The 13,576-nt window shown below is 40.6% G+C and overlaps 2 protein-coding genes across 4 annotated transcripts in view; one reads left to right on the top strand and one right to left on the bottom strand.

The window, feature by feature from the left end:
- LOC109931774 (jnk1/mapk8 associated membrane protein) overlaps positions 1-12,418 on the bottom strand; it is a 17,427-nt gene extending 5,009 nt beyond the window's left edge. Inside the window, exons 1-4 of one of the 2 annotated variants that reach the window (XM_020531038.2) lie at positions 12,320-12,418; positions 7,294-7,382; positions 5,327-5,481; positions 1,237-1,443 (exon numbers count right to left, since the gene is read on the bottom strand). In XM_020531038.2, coding sequence (XP_020386627.1) covers positions 1,237-1,443; positions 5,327-5,481; positions 7,294-7,382; positions 12,320-12,323 — 455 coding nt within the window. In that variant the 5' untranslated portion in view covers positions 12,324-12,418. Of the gene's footprint in view, positions 1-1,236; positions 1,444-5,326; positions 5,482-7,293; positions 7,399-12,319 lie in introns of those variants that run through there. The other variant, XM_020531037.2, reaches the window with a different exon arrangement.
- The window catches only part of LOC109931773 (trans-L-3-hydroxyproline dehydratase), a 13,421-nt gene continuing 12,250 nt past the window's right edge, over positions 12,406-13,576 (top strand). For both annotated transcript variants that reach the window (XM_020531036.2, XM_048599839.1), the window contains exon 1: positions 12,406-12,923. In XM_020531036.2, the coding sequence (XP_020386625.1) occupies positions 12,443-12,923 (481 nt within the window). In that variant the 5' untranslated portion in view covers positions 12,406-12,442. The remainder of the gene's footprint in view (positions 12,924-13,576) is intronic.

The raw sequence follows: 13,576 nt of genomic DNA, 5'->3' as shown, positions 1-13,576 counted from the left end.
TTTTCTGATGAAGGGTCTAGGCCCGAAACGTCAGCCTCTCTGCTCCTATGATGCTGCTTGGCCTGCTGTGTTCATCCAGCCCTGCACCTTGTTGTCTCAGATTCTCCAGCATCTGCAGTTCCTACTATCTCTGAGACTTGAATCCAGACACCTTGTGTAGAGGTAGGGACATTACCACTGCGAATGTTTTTTCATTTATTTTTAAGAAAACTACCTAGGGAGGTGAGGAAACCAAGGAACGTATCACCTGTTGAAATAGCCCCTTTCTTCTTCAGTCAAGGGCAAAAGACAGTAATTTAAGTGGCAAAATGTTTCACATCTGGATAGTTTTTCTTAAATGAACCTGTACTGAACTCCAGTCGCTCGCATAACAGGCTAGAATACTAACTGCTTTACAAGTGTAACCACTTTACTAAGTGAATGAAAAACATACTATTAAAAAAAATCAATCTGGATATATTATGACACATCGCCACAGTCATCAATCCTGGAGTGGGACCTGAATCTTGGCCTTCTGGCTCAGAGGTATAGGCATTACCCTCTGTCACAAGACTCTTATGTGGCTTTTTACATACAAAAAAGGGCAGGATTTTATGAGGATGAACGATCTTGTGCATATTGCCACTCTACACCTTTTTTTTTTTTAAACAAACTAGAGCTCTGCAGTTCTGACACAAGATTCAAATCAAGGCACCTTAAGAAGTGCAGAACTGTACTTCCATTCGGACAGTTCTCTCATAGTGAACTGTAATGAGAAGTTAATCAATGCCCCTGTCTCATAACAGACATCTCCACATCTAAAAGTAGTGCACCTGGTACAACTCCTATCTGGGCCACTGTTTAATCTACCTGTTTGGTCATGTTATGGCATGATTCCATGGTGGGTGCTCAAGAGTATTGATTTTTTTTTAAGTCAACCTCTTCAGAAATGGTATTACACACCTCTGGAGCAGATGGGCTTGAACCCAGGCCTCCTGGCTCAAAGGTAGGGACACTACCACTGTGACATAACAGCCCTCACTGGTCAGTGCTGATGTGAAGTCCAAGTTAATGCCCACTATCTGAATATTATTAAACACAACTAATAGATTACCACTCCACTATGGCTTTTAAAACCTATATGGATGTACACTAGATGGAGCTCTGACCTGTCTGAAATGTATGGCAATTTGTAAATTAACATAACCATTAATTTACTCAATTAATGTTACTCTTTATTGAAAATCATATACTTACAAAGGGAATACAGCTTCCTGTGTGCAGTGCAATGTGTTGATGTAATCAGGACTTGGATTATAAAGCATTGTATACCAGTCTGAAAGCATCTTCACTCGGCAGGACCGGATTTTCAGTCGCCCAATTGGCTCATTCACCAGTAATGTAACAATGGCTGCAACAGTGCATTCCAATAATGCTGTCACATGCTGAAAAAGTGCACTGGAACTATAGGAAAAACATTAGCGAATTTGTTAAGATGAAGTTTAGATCTTTAAAATACTGACGAAAGATTTTAGTTCATGGTGTAAGCAAATGCAAATAGAGGCTGCTCTCATTCGGTCCTGGAAATTTTAAAGAAATTTCAACTTATGAGGGAATGCAAAGGAACAATTAGAAATGGGCTTTTTTAAGTGACTGAGCTGGTTCTAGATCACGGAATAATAGATACAGAGTGCGAGAGGAGCAACCCAAGGTAAAACAAGACAATGATCAGAGAGAAAATGAGACAAGTGCCCATTCTAACATGCTCCTATATCTTATGATCATATAGTAAGTTGAAGTAGAAGGCAACTAGAAGCTCACACTACTCTTTATCTCAGTAACAGGAAACAAATTTATATCCATGTTACCACTCTTAATTTTAGTTCTTGAGCTATAACTTTGTTCAAATGTCTGTTGTTCACCACTTTAGCAAATATCTTCTGGTAGTCCATGTACAGCACTTCTACAGAAATACCCTCTTTATTGCTACATCAAAAAATCTCAAAACAATTTAGTTCGGCAGTGTGTCCTCTCTAGAAATCTCTGCTCTCTTTCCTTAATGAAAATGCATTTGCCCATGTCACTATTAATTCTGTCCCAAATTATAACTTCTAAAAGCTCACCTACTATTTAGGTTAAACTGGCTATAGTTCAGGGTTTATCTTTACACACATTTTTGAACAAGGGTGAAGCAATTGCAATTCTCCACCACTCCCCTTGGGTTGCTGATTGTAAAATTATTGTCAGTGCTTTTGTAATTTCACTCTCACTGTCTTCAGTATGGTGCAACTCATCTGGTCCTGGTGTCTTATCAACTTCTACATTATAGCTGTCCCACACACTTCCTTCTCAATGTTAAACTTTTGAAGTATTTAACCATTTCTTTTTCATTATGACATAGTTAGCATCTTGGTAATGATGAATGCAAAGTACTATTATCTCAACCATTACCACAGCTACCATAGGTAAATCCAATGTATAGTCCTTAATAACACCCACTCCTTATATTATATCTTTTTGCTATTCATAGTCCTGTAGAAGACTTTGGATTCCCTTTTATGTTAATTGCTGGTTCTTCTCATGTTTGCTTTTATCTGCTCTTTCAAATCCCTTCAGGTGACAAGTCATAGCAATTTATTCAGTCTTTCCTCATAGGCTAAGCCTTTCAGGGGTCAAAATGCTTTTACTCAAGGGCTTTCTCAAGGTTACTTTTGATTTTTGGGGCCTTCATTTGACTAGGCATCCATTGTGCACTGTGAGTCATCAACAGCAGCATCGTACTTCAGCACAATCTGGAACCTCATGACCCGGCATGTCCCCGACAGAACAATTACTATCAAGCTAGTGGTTCAACCCTGGTTCAATGGAGAGTGCAGGAGGGCACAGTAGGTATAACAGCAGACATATTTTAAAAAATCAGGTGTCAACCTGGTGAAGCTACAAAACAGAACAACTTGCATGCCAAACAACATAAGCCATCCTACAACAACTTGTCAATCAGATCTAAGCTCAGCAGTCCTGCCATGACCAGTCTTGAACGGTGGTGGACAATTAAACACCTCACTGGAAGAAGAGGCTCCACAAATATCTCCATCCTCAACAATAGAAGAGCCCAACACATCAGGACAAAAGATAAGGTTGAAGCATTTCGGGCAATCTTCAGCCAGATGTGCCAAATGAATGATCCTGTTCAGCATGCTCCAGTGCTCCTCAGCATCAAAGATACCAGTCTTCAGCCAATTGAATTCACTCCACAATGTCAAGAAATGGATGGAGGTACTGGATAGTGCAACGGCTACATCTTCTGACAACTATAATGCTGAAAGCCACGCGCCTAGCCAAGCTGTAGCACTGCATTTACAACATAAGCATCTACCCAACAATGTGAAACATTGATCAGGTATGTCCCATACACAAAACAGCAGGCCAAATCTAACCTGGCCAATTACCACGTCCATCAGTCTACTCTCAGTTATCAGTAAAGTGAAGCTGTCATCATAGTGCTATTAGGTAGCACCTGCTCGCAGACACCCAGTTTGGGTTCTGCCCGAACACTCAGCTCCTGATCTCATTACTGCATTGGTGCAAACATGGACAAGAAGTGAGTTGAATTGCAGAGGTGAGGTGATAGTGATACCCCTTAACATCAAGGCTGCATTCAACCGAGTGTGGTCTTAGCAAAACTGGAATCAATGGGTACCAAAGGGCAAGCTCTCTGCTGGCTCACATCATACCTGGCACATAGGAAGATAGTTGTGGTTATTGGAGGTCAGTCATCTCAGCTCTAGGACATCTCTGCAGGAGTTCCTCAGGGTAAATGTCCTAAGCCCTACCACCTTCAGCTACTTCATCAATGACCTTCCCTCCATCATCAGGTCAGAAGTGAGGACGTTCACCATTCATCGCACAAAATTCTGCATCATTTGCGACTCCTCAGATACTGAAGCAGTCAGTGTTCAAATGCAACGAGATCTGAACAATATCCAAGCTACGGCTGACAAGTAACATTTGCAGCACACAAATGCCAGGCAATGACATCTCCAATAAGAAACAATCTAACCACTGCCCCTTCACAAGAGCAGGTCAAAGGAATGGAAGACTGTGGTGAGTAACTCACCACCTGGCTCCCCAAACTCTTACCACCATCTGCATGGCACACGTCAGGAGTGCAATGGAATACTCCCCATTTGTCTGAATGAGTATAGCTTCAGCAACAGTCAAGAAGCTTGGCACCATCCAGGACAAAGCAACACACTTGACTGGCCCCACATCTAAAAGCATACATTCCCTCCACCAGCAATGGTCAGTAGCAGAAGCGTGTACTATCTACTAGATGCACTGCAGAAATTCAAAGATCCTTAGACAGCATCTTCCAAACCAACAACCAATTCCATTCAGAAGGACAAGGGCAGCAGATACATGGCAACACCACCTCCTGCAAGTTCACTCATCATCCTGACCTGGAAATATAAGTACTGTTCATTCATTGTGACTGGGTCAAAATCCTAGAATTCCCTCCCTGAGGGTCAACCTACAGCACCTGGACTGCAGCTGTTTAAGAAAGCAGCTCATCTCCACCTTCTCAGGCAATAAATGCTGGCAAACCAACAACCATCAGTCCCCTCAGTTTTTTTTTTACAACTGCCTGTGCTTGAGAAACTCAAATCACAGTGTCCAATGTGAAATGTGAATCAACATTTGGACAGCATTTGATAAATAATCCTGAATATGCTAAGATGACAACTAATTTACAATTGTTAGTCAGCTTGCAATGGGTGCATTTGTGCATTTTGGAAAATGCATATCTTAATACACAGGGCCTTGCTCTCTGTAGACAGAAAGAACATGTACACATATGGCTGCTGCTGCTGCTTCAGCAAAGCCAAATGAAAACAATTCTATGGTTCATTTCTCAGGGCAAGACCTAAACCAGAGTTAAGCTGCACGATTCAAAATTTAAACAAAGCTGAGAGTCATCTTCTAACATAATTCTGCACAGCAATGCCTCCACCCATCAAAATCCACTTGTTAATTGATTAGCATCCTAAGGGTATAAACTGTTGTTTACCCTTTACATTGGTGTTTCTTACAAATCGCCCCAATGTGTGCAAGATGAAGAACTTCAAGAAAATGTGTCTTTTGTCAACTATAAACAGAACTAATATTCAGTTGCGTTTCACGTGGGCCTCTTGCAGCAACCAAAGATGACTTTCACACCCTCGGTCTCTACCAATCCATTTCCTATCAAAGAAAACTCAATGTTTAACCTACTGTGACATCTCCACATCTAAAAGTCAGTACCCAGTAACACCACCATTTATGTTTAGTGTTCTGAAATAATACTAACCTTTTTTTCCCTGAATACCATTCGATAAAGAACCAATGCAAAACCAGAGGCAGCATTGCCATGAAGCCCAGGTACAACCAATCATAGAGTTCTGGTGAATCCTCACATTTACGACAAATCTTCACATTATCTGTTCTTTCACCTCTTGGGCATACCTACAGAGGAGGTGTTTTCAGATAAAGTGAAAAAAAAATTTTCATTACCAAGTTACATTAAATGTTTGGTGTGCCACAATTTTCCAGATTGAAGTTATGGACACACATTCGCAATTCCATTTCAACTAAAACTAGCTCCCAACTGTTAGAATTTGGAGCAAGAGCCTTTATCCCCTTCAAAATCAATTTCTGAAATAATTTGATTATATATTTTCTTTAGTACAAGTAAGATTTCACATGTAATGCTAATGTCTAAGCAATCATATCAAAGCACAACACAATTATGAATACTCCCTCAGCATGACCCAAGTACTGTGTTGCCAGTCAATGCAGCACCACAATAATCTGTGCTCAAGGAATCTTTCTTTACACATCAAAAGGAACTGATTTAATGCAGTCATTACCTATTACGTGAATTATCCATTTACAAAAGATATCATTTACCATTCGGCCCATTAGTTAGGGCAGACTGTCAAGATTCCTAATTACCCTTGTGAAGCTCTCTAGTCAGCTTGCAAACATTTCAATGCCGATTCCTGGCTAAAACAAAGAAAGCCTTGGAAGTCAGTCATTTTGGCTTGGCTCTACCAATTATGTCATTCATAGATTCGGCTAAGGTACGTATATTTTGGTTCTCATGTTTCAGGCTGGCTTTGCTCACATTTTGTCAATTTCAGAAGTTTACTTTTTTACAGTTTGGCCAAAGTCGAAACCATATTCACCATTGTATTAATCCAAAAACTATTTTTACCCAGTGTATACTACATGAAGGAATAAAAAAGTTCTGCATAAGATTACATTTAAAGAACTGTATTTAAGTTAGTTTCCATTAAAATGCAAGAAAATGATGGGATTTGCCAGATGATTTGAAGGAGAAAAAAGGGAAATAAGATCAAGATGAGAGTGACCTGTCTAAAAACAGCCTGCATTTGTTTATGAATTCAAACTACAAATCTTTGTATTTCAACTAAAATTATATCACCTTGAATGCTTGTGGTTTGAATCCAGAAGCAAATTAATGACAGTTTGTTCACTGAATCGCATTAGGATGAATCATTATTCATTCAAACTATGGAATCAACAAGCCTACTTTGAACATTTAAATATGCTCCTTCAAGCACATAAGATTAAAGAGTGAATAAATGAATAATTATTCAGTCTTTTTATCTATAATTAAAACATATGCTGCAGCACTGCATATTGAATTTAGTTTACAGATTACAATCACTAGCTCTATTCTTTGATAAATCCAACTTACAAATGCTAATTGCAAAACTAAGTCTCTCAGAAGAAAACACTGCCTTCCACAGTCCTGGTCAAAAGTCACACAATACCTGGTTATAGTCAAACAGATTTATTTAAAATTACAAGCTTTTGGAGCACTGCTCCTTGATAGATTTCTGCTGATGAAAGAGCAGCACTACAAAAGCTTGAGATTTCAAATAAACCTGTTGGACTATAACCTGATGTCATGTGACTTCTGGCTTTGTCCACCGGAGTCCAACACGGGCACCTCCACATTATTCCAGAGGCCTAGCTGAAAATTTGTCAGTAGACCCAGATACATTTAGAATGAAATATAGACCTGACTGTATGATCAATACATGTTTCACATACTAAACATAATCACAGAAAAAAAAAATTGTTCAACATTAATGAATATACATATACTGGATTTTTTTTTTAAAAATTGCTTGGGTAACAGGTATCATCTAACCACCTGTGTAAACATGTGATCTTTAAAGACTAATTCTGCCTTTAATCATTGTCATCTTTACACAAGAAATGAAAAACGTACAAAAAAAAACTTACCCCACAGTCTCCAAACTGTGGATGACTGTCATTTCTGCTTTCTATTATTGGTTTTCCACAGTATAAACCAGGGCATATTAAATTAATATCTGAAATTAATAACATTTAAAAAGTTTTGAATGTTAAATTAATTTTAATGCAATTATAATATAAATATTTGAATGAACAATGATTATAAGCCATTTATAACTAACTAGATATCAAAGTATCAAGAGTGTGACATCATGGAACCCGAACAAAATCAAATGGAAAATAATTCCAGTGGTAAAGACACATCTGGTACAATGAAAGGTAGTTGGGAGTCAGAGAACTCTCATCACAGTCATGGTAATCTCGGCAAGAGTTTCTCAGCGAAGTGTTTGTGGCCCAAGTCACTATACTTACTTCATCAAAGTTCAGGATTGAAGTTGTTTGCTGAGGTTTCCAGAGTATTTAACTCTTTTCTTGAAGCATCCCATGCCTGTCTGCTTTAGGACCTTCTGAAAATTCAGGCTTGGGCTTAGAAATAGCAGATAACATTTAGCAGACAATAACCATTTCAAAGTACTCAACCACCTTTCCTTGACCTTTATTAAGATTTCTAACATGGATCATTATTGATCAGATGCTGAACAGGACCAGCAATATTAACTATTGTTACCACTGATCCACAGGCAAGGTTCCCAAATCCATTCTGATTCCAAGAACACAGCAAGCAAGGCAGCATCTGGAGGAAAGAAGAAGTCAGACTGAAGACAGGTAATACCTGAAACCTTGACTTCTCCTTTCCTCCAGATGCTGCCTGGCTTGCTGTGTTCTTGCAGCCCATTTGTCTACCTTGGATTCCAGCACCTGCAGTATTGTTTTGTCTCATTAAGATTCCAGATGAGACATCGCCAAATCATTACAATCCTGGATGAGGAGGGAGTAAGCGGCACCTTTATTCAAACCCTTCACCTCAGTTGGTCAAACCAAGGTTAACTTAACACAGGGATCCCTTAAACAAACAAAACCAGAAACCTCTCCACAAATGCTGCCAGACCAGCTAGATTTCTCCAGAATTTTCTGTTATTGTTTATTTCACAGCTCCAGCATCTGCAAATCTTTGTTTTATTATACAAGGGTTCCCCTCCCTCACAGATACATCTCCCAATTCCAATGTATTTATGTTTTAAAAGGGTCCAATTTAATCAGACCTTGTTGGAATAAGGAACAAGTAAGTTTATAAGTTGCTAAAATGCAAGGAAGAGTAATAAAATGCAAAACGATTAGAAATGAGAAGTGAGGAAATACATAAAAGTCAGAGAAGGGAATGAGGTACTAATCAGTCTGTCTTTTCATGAGGAGTAGTAATGGTGAAATACTGGAGCCATTAAATTGAGTGGTTCCAGTCTTGCTAATCTCAGTTCTCGGTTCTGCAAGTTAACTGAAGAGAAATGCCCTGTTTCCTTTGCAACAGTGGCTCTGCTGACGTGCAACTTGCTTTCAGCAGTCAATAGAGAGAGATAGACTACTTCTTTAGCCTGTAGCCACAGGGATGCCCCATGGATATCCTCTACCTGTGATCTTTGCAGCACACACCAAGTCAGTAAAACTAGAACACCAGACTAGCACACGCAGATCTAGGTTACAATTTTTTTTAAAAACGCCTTCTTTTATATATTCCTGGAAGGGGGAAACACAAACATGTCCATTACCCAGATCTGCTACTTTTTAACCTCATCTTGTCTACAGTCTGGGATACAAGTCACAGAAGATGGTTCCTGCTGAAGTGGTAATTGGCCTCCATTATCACTGCAACTACACAAGATTAGAATTCAGTTTCTGCATTGCATCACTTCCTTTGAAATTTCCTTGTCTGAAGTTGCTTGACAACATTCTGTGGTCTCTCTTGGAACAGAGTATAATCTACATAGGAATTTTCCAGTGACTGAATTTATATTCTCAGAATTTTCATTCCCCATCATCTTTGCCTTATGTCTTATTTTTCCCCCAAAAAAATCTGTTTTACACAAAATGTAAAAGATGTATGTAATTCAGGGTATGTTTGATGTGGGCAAGTCACAATGAATGATTCACTCCAAAACTGTTAAAGCATTTACAAGAATGAAGTCAAGAGTGCAACTGAATTCTAGCCACTTGTTCAGATGGGTACACCTGCAATAATTTGTATGTTTGTAGCACTTTTAATAGTAAAATGCTTGGAAGTGCCACAAAGAAAGGTGATCAAACAAAATGTTGAGACATACAGGAAGTTTTATAGGCTTATGACTGTAATTAGCATTCAAAGAAGGTTCAATATGCTGAATCCTGGGATGAAGTGATTGTCTTATGAGAAAAGGTTTAAGTTTAGAAGACAGAGGGATTTACTGAAATTTGTAGGATTGCTTGTGTGCATATCAATGTAGCTACTGAGATGATGTTTTCTCTTGTGGGAAATCTAAAACATGGAGGCACAATGTAAAAATCAGAGATCTCCCATTTAAAATAAAAATGAGGAGGAATTTTTCCTCTCAGTTTTAGTCTTTGGAATTATTTCCAGAGACAGGATTGGAGACTCAAAATACTGAATACATCCAAGGCTGAGTTGCACTGAAATTTCATCAAAGGGATTCAAGGGTTATGGGAGGTAGGCAAGAAAGTGGTGTTAAGACCACAGTTAGATAATTCATGATCTTACTTAATGGCACAGTAGGGTCAAGTAGCCTACTCCTGATGAATTTATCTAAAGAGATATTAAGAGAAGTCAGCAAAAGTTAAAGATCTAAGTGGTATCGTAAAAGAGGAGAGGCAAAGCAGTGGAAAAGCTTAAGAAAATATTTTATTCATTCAGAGCATGTGAGTTGCCAGATGGACCAGCACTTATTACCCATCCCCAGTTACCCTTGAGAAAATTATAGCAAGTTAACTTTTTGAACTGCTGCAATTCCTCTGGTGTATGTGCACACACAATGCTCTGCAATACCAGAATGCCAGTGTTTGGATCCTAAGCGACTGAAGAAAGTGAGGAATGTGATAAGAGTTCAGAACTGGAGGAGTTGGAGAAGGTTACAGAGGTATGGAGAGTAAGAACAAGGAAGATTTGAAAAATAGATGCTGTACAGTCAGGAGCCAATATAGGTAAGTAAGAGAGAGAGGTGATGTGTGTACAGAAGTTGGTAGGAGTTAGGAAAAGAAGGTAAGTTCAACAAGAATGCAAGGTAGGAAACTAGCCCAGAGTGAATCCAGCAGTTAAACAGTCATGGATGGGTTTCAGCAGTAGTTGAGATGATACAGCGTCAAAGATAGGATACGTTACGAAAATAGACTAGTTAGTGAAGTACGCAGTAAGGATGTGGATGCTCAGTTCGAGGTCAAACAGGATAGCAAGGATACTAGCTGTCTGGTTCAACTTCAAAATCCAAGGAGTCAGAAAATGGTGTACATGGTGAAACCTTCAGGAAATAGCTCCTACCTTCCCCATATTTGACTGGAAGCAATTTCTGCCAATACTGAATATCAGATAAGCATTACAAATCACAGAGGTCAAGATCAATATGTGACAGGTTCAACATCTTCTAGGATAAAGTAATTAGTTTGATTAGCATTTCTGCTACTTGATCTATTATAATCCCTTCATCACCATAACATCGCATGCATGTCTAAAATGTACATAATGCAATGCATCCACTCCAAGTCACTGTGAGCACTTCGCAACTTTGCAAATTCTGTCATTGAGAAGGACAAGAGTCATCGTTTGAACATACAAAGCCAAAGAGACAGAGGTGGCAAAAGCTGTTGTGCTTGTCCGAGGGTTGCAACTACTTGATGAACATAAACAATTTAAATGAGTATATACAGACAGTGATGCATTGATGGGTATTACAAAATAGTAACCTGTTCCATTGTCCTTACAAATGAGAATTATTAAATAACAACAATAATCTATTTATGAAATTCTTCTAATTAATCTAATGTCATTGCAGTTGGAATTCTACTTAAAGTCTAAAGCTTTCTCCAATGAGCTACATTTAATTTTGATGACTTTTGACTGATCAGCTAAATATCACCAGTCCTTACAGCTAATATTATAATAGGTGGCATCATAAATCACTCCAACAGCAGGCATAGTACAAATTATATACAAAGTGAAGCATATCTGCATTGTTGCAAATCTTTGTCAACATCAACTTCAAAACAGAATTTGCTACATCATGTGAGTTTTGCTCATGTATTAGCTGATCATTTATCTCCTAATCAGTCAGTCTGTTTACAACAATTTGAATTCACATAACGTCCTTAACAAAGCAAATCACTTTACTTTGTGGATGTTCTGACTGGAAGCAATTATTTGTGTGCAATTTTAGGAGAAATGCATATAAATACATTTATTGTCAGTACACAGTCGTGGTCACAGAATCACTAGTAACTGTCAAAATTGAATGCGCATTTTTTAATTTTAAAACTCCCATTATTCCACGAGGATTTTCAACGAGTCTAAGAGAGCTTCATACAACCATGCAAGTGAGAATTACGACCAGCTTCTAACAGTTTTGAAAACCCAGTCATGGGAGAGATCTGCAGTGATGTGTTGTGGCTCTCACTGACGCAGAAATAGCTCGATTTTGATACCAACGACGCACGGAATTATTTCGGCGTGTTTAAAGATTTAAAGAAAACACCCTATCGATGTACCTTTATCTAAATACATGTTAAAGGTGTATTTAAGGCCTTGCACGTCCAGTGTAACAGTAATATGTTTTGTCCAGTGGGCACGCAAGGTGGGGGGAATTAATTTTTTTATAAACTCTAAACGATTGGGCAGTTGTCAGTCGAGTCCAGAGTAAAAGAAGAGGGGCGGGGGGGGCCCTGGGGGATTGTTTGCTTTACATTTGGCGACACAAGAGACAGCCCGGTGTTTCCTGATACTTTGGCGAAGGCTCCAAGGACAGATTGCCAAAGGGCCCCACGTGGTTTAAATGCCTATGGGATCACCTCTTCTTCCTAAAGCATTTCATCATCACTAAGTGCACATACACACGATATTGTGAAGAACTAGGCCCCTTACCCATGCTCACATCCAACAACAGCCACCGCCATTCCAATCGTACGACACTTCCGCCTCCTTCCCCACCCACTTCCGGTTAGGGCGGGACTGACATTGACCCCGCCCCCACCGCCCTCGGTCGGGATGGAGCCGCCGAGACGGCCCCCCGGGGTAGGTTCCGTACTCTCGGTACTGGACATGCACACGGGCGGTGAGCCGCTCCGGATCATCACCGGCGGCTTCCCCCTGGTGCCGGCGGGCGATCTCCTCAGCAAACGGCGCTACGTGCGGGAGCGGCTGGACGGCCTGCGTCGGAGGCTGATCTTCGAGCCCCGCGGCCACAGGGACATGTACGGGGCGCTGCTGGTGGGCTCCGAGCGGCCGGACGCTCACCTCGGAGTCCTCTTCATGCACAACCAGGGCTACAGCACCATGTGCGGGCACGCCGTGCTGGCCCTCGGCCGCTTCGCCCTGGACTACGGGCTGATCAAAGAGCCCAGCTCTCCCGAAACCCAGGTCAATATCCACTGTCCCTGCGGCCTAGTCCGGGCTTTCGTCCAGTACGACAAGGGGAAGAGCGGGCGGGTCCGCTTCCACAGCGTCCCCGCATTCGTCTTCGCTACAGGTGAGAGAGAGAGAGAGAGAGAGATAGGAGCCGGGCATTGAGGTTCAGCACCGTAACCTTTAGCTACACTGTCAGTCCGGTTTGCATGTCCCATATTAAATCCATTTGTTTAACATTTAAACAAAACAAAAACCCTGGTTCATCTCTGAAATAGTTTTAAACAAAAAAAAAATGCTGGGAACACTCAGCTGATCTGACAGTATTGGTGGGGAAAGAACAAGTTTTGACGTTTCAGGTCAACGACCTTCAGTACAAAACACCTTGAACTCTTGTCAGTCCCTCCAAACGTGCAACGTACATTCAACATTTTAACGAAATCACAAGGTGTAGAGCTGGATGAACACAGCAGGCCGAGCAGGAAAGCTGACATTTCGGGCCTGAACCCTTCTTCAGAAATGGGGGAGGGGGAAGGGGGTTCTGAAATAAATAGGGAGAGAGGGGGAGGCAGATAGAAGATGGATAGAGGAGAAGATAGGTGGAGAGGAAACAGACAGGTCAAAGAGGCGGGGATGAAGCCAGTAAAGGTGAGTGTAGGTGGGGAGTTAGGGAGGGGATAGGTCGGTCCAGGGAGGACGCACAGGTCAAGGGGGCGGGATGAGGCTAGTAATCTCCCCTCCCCCTACCACATCCCAAAACCAGCCCAGCTCATCCCC

The sequence above is a fragment of the Rhincodon typus genome, chromosome 8, assembly GCF_021869965.1.
Source record: "Rhincodon typus isolate 14 chromosome 8, sRhiTyp1.1, whole genome shotgun sequence".
NCBI classification, from domain to species: Eukaryota; Metazoa; Chordata; class Chondrichthyes; order Orectolobiformes; family Rhincodontidae; genus Rhincodon; species Rhincodon typus.
The sequence above is the reverse complement of the archived record's forward strand: the minus strand, read 5'-3'. Positions and strand labels throughout refer to the sequence as shown.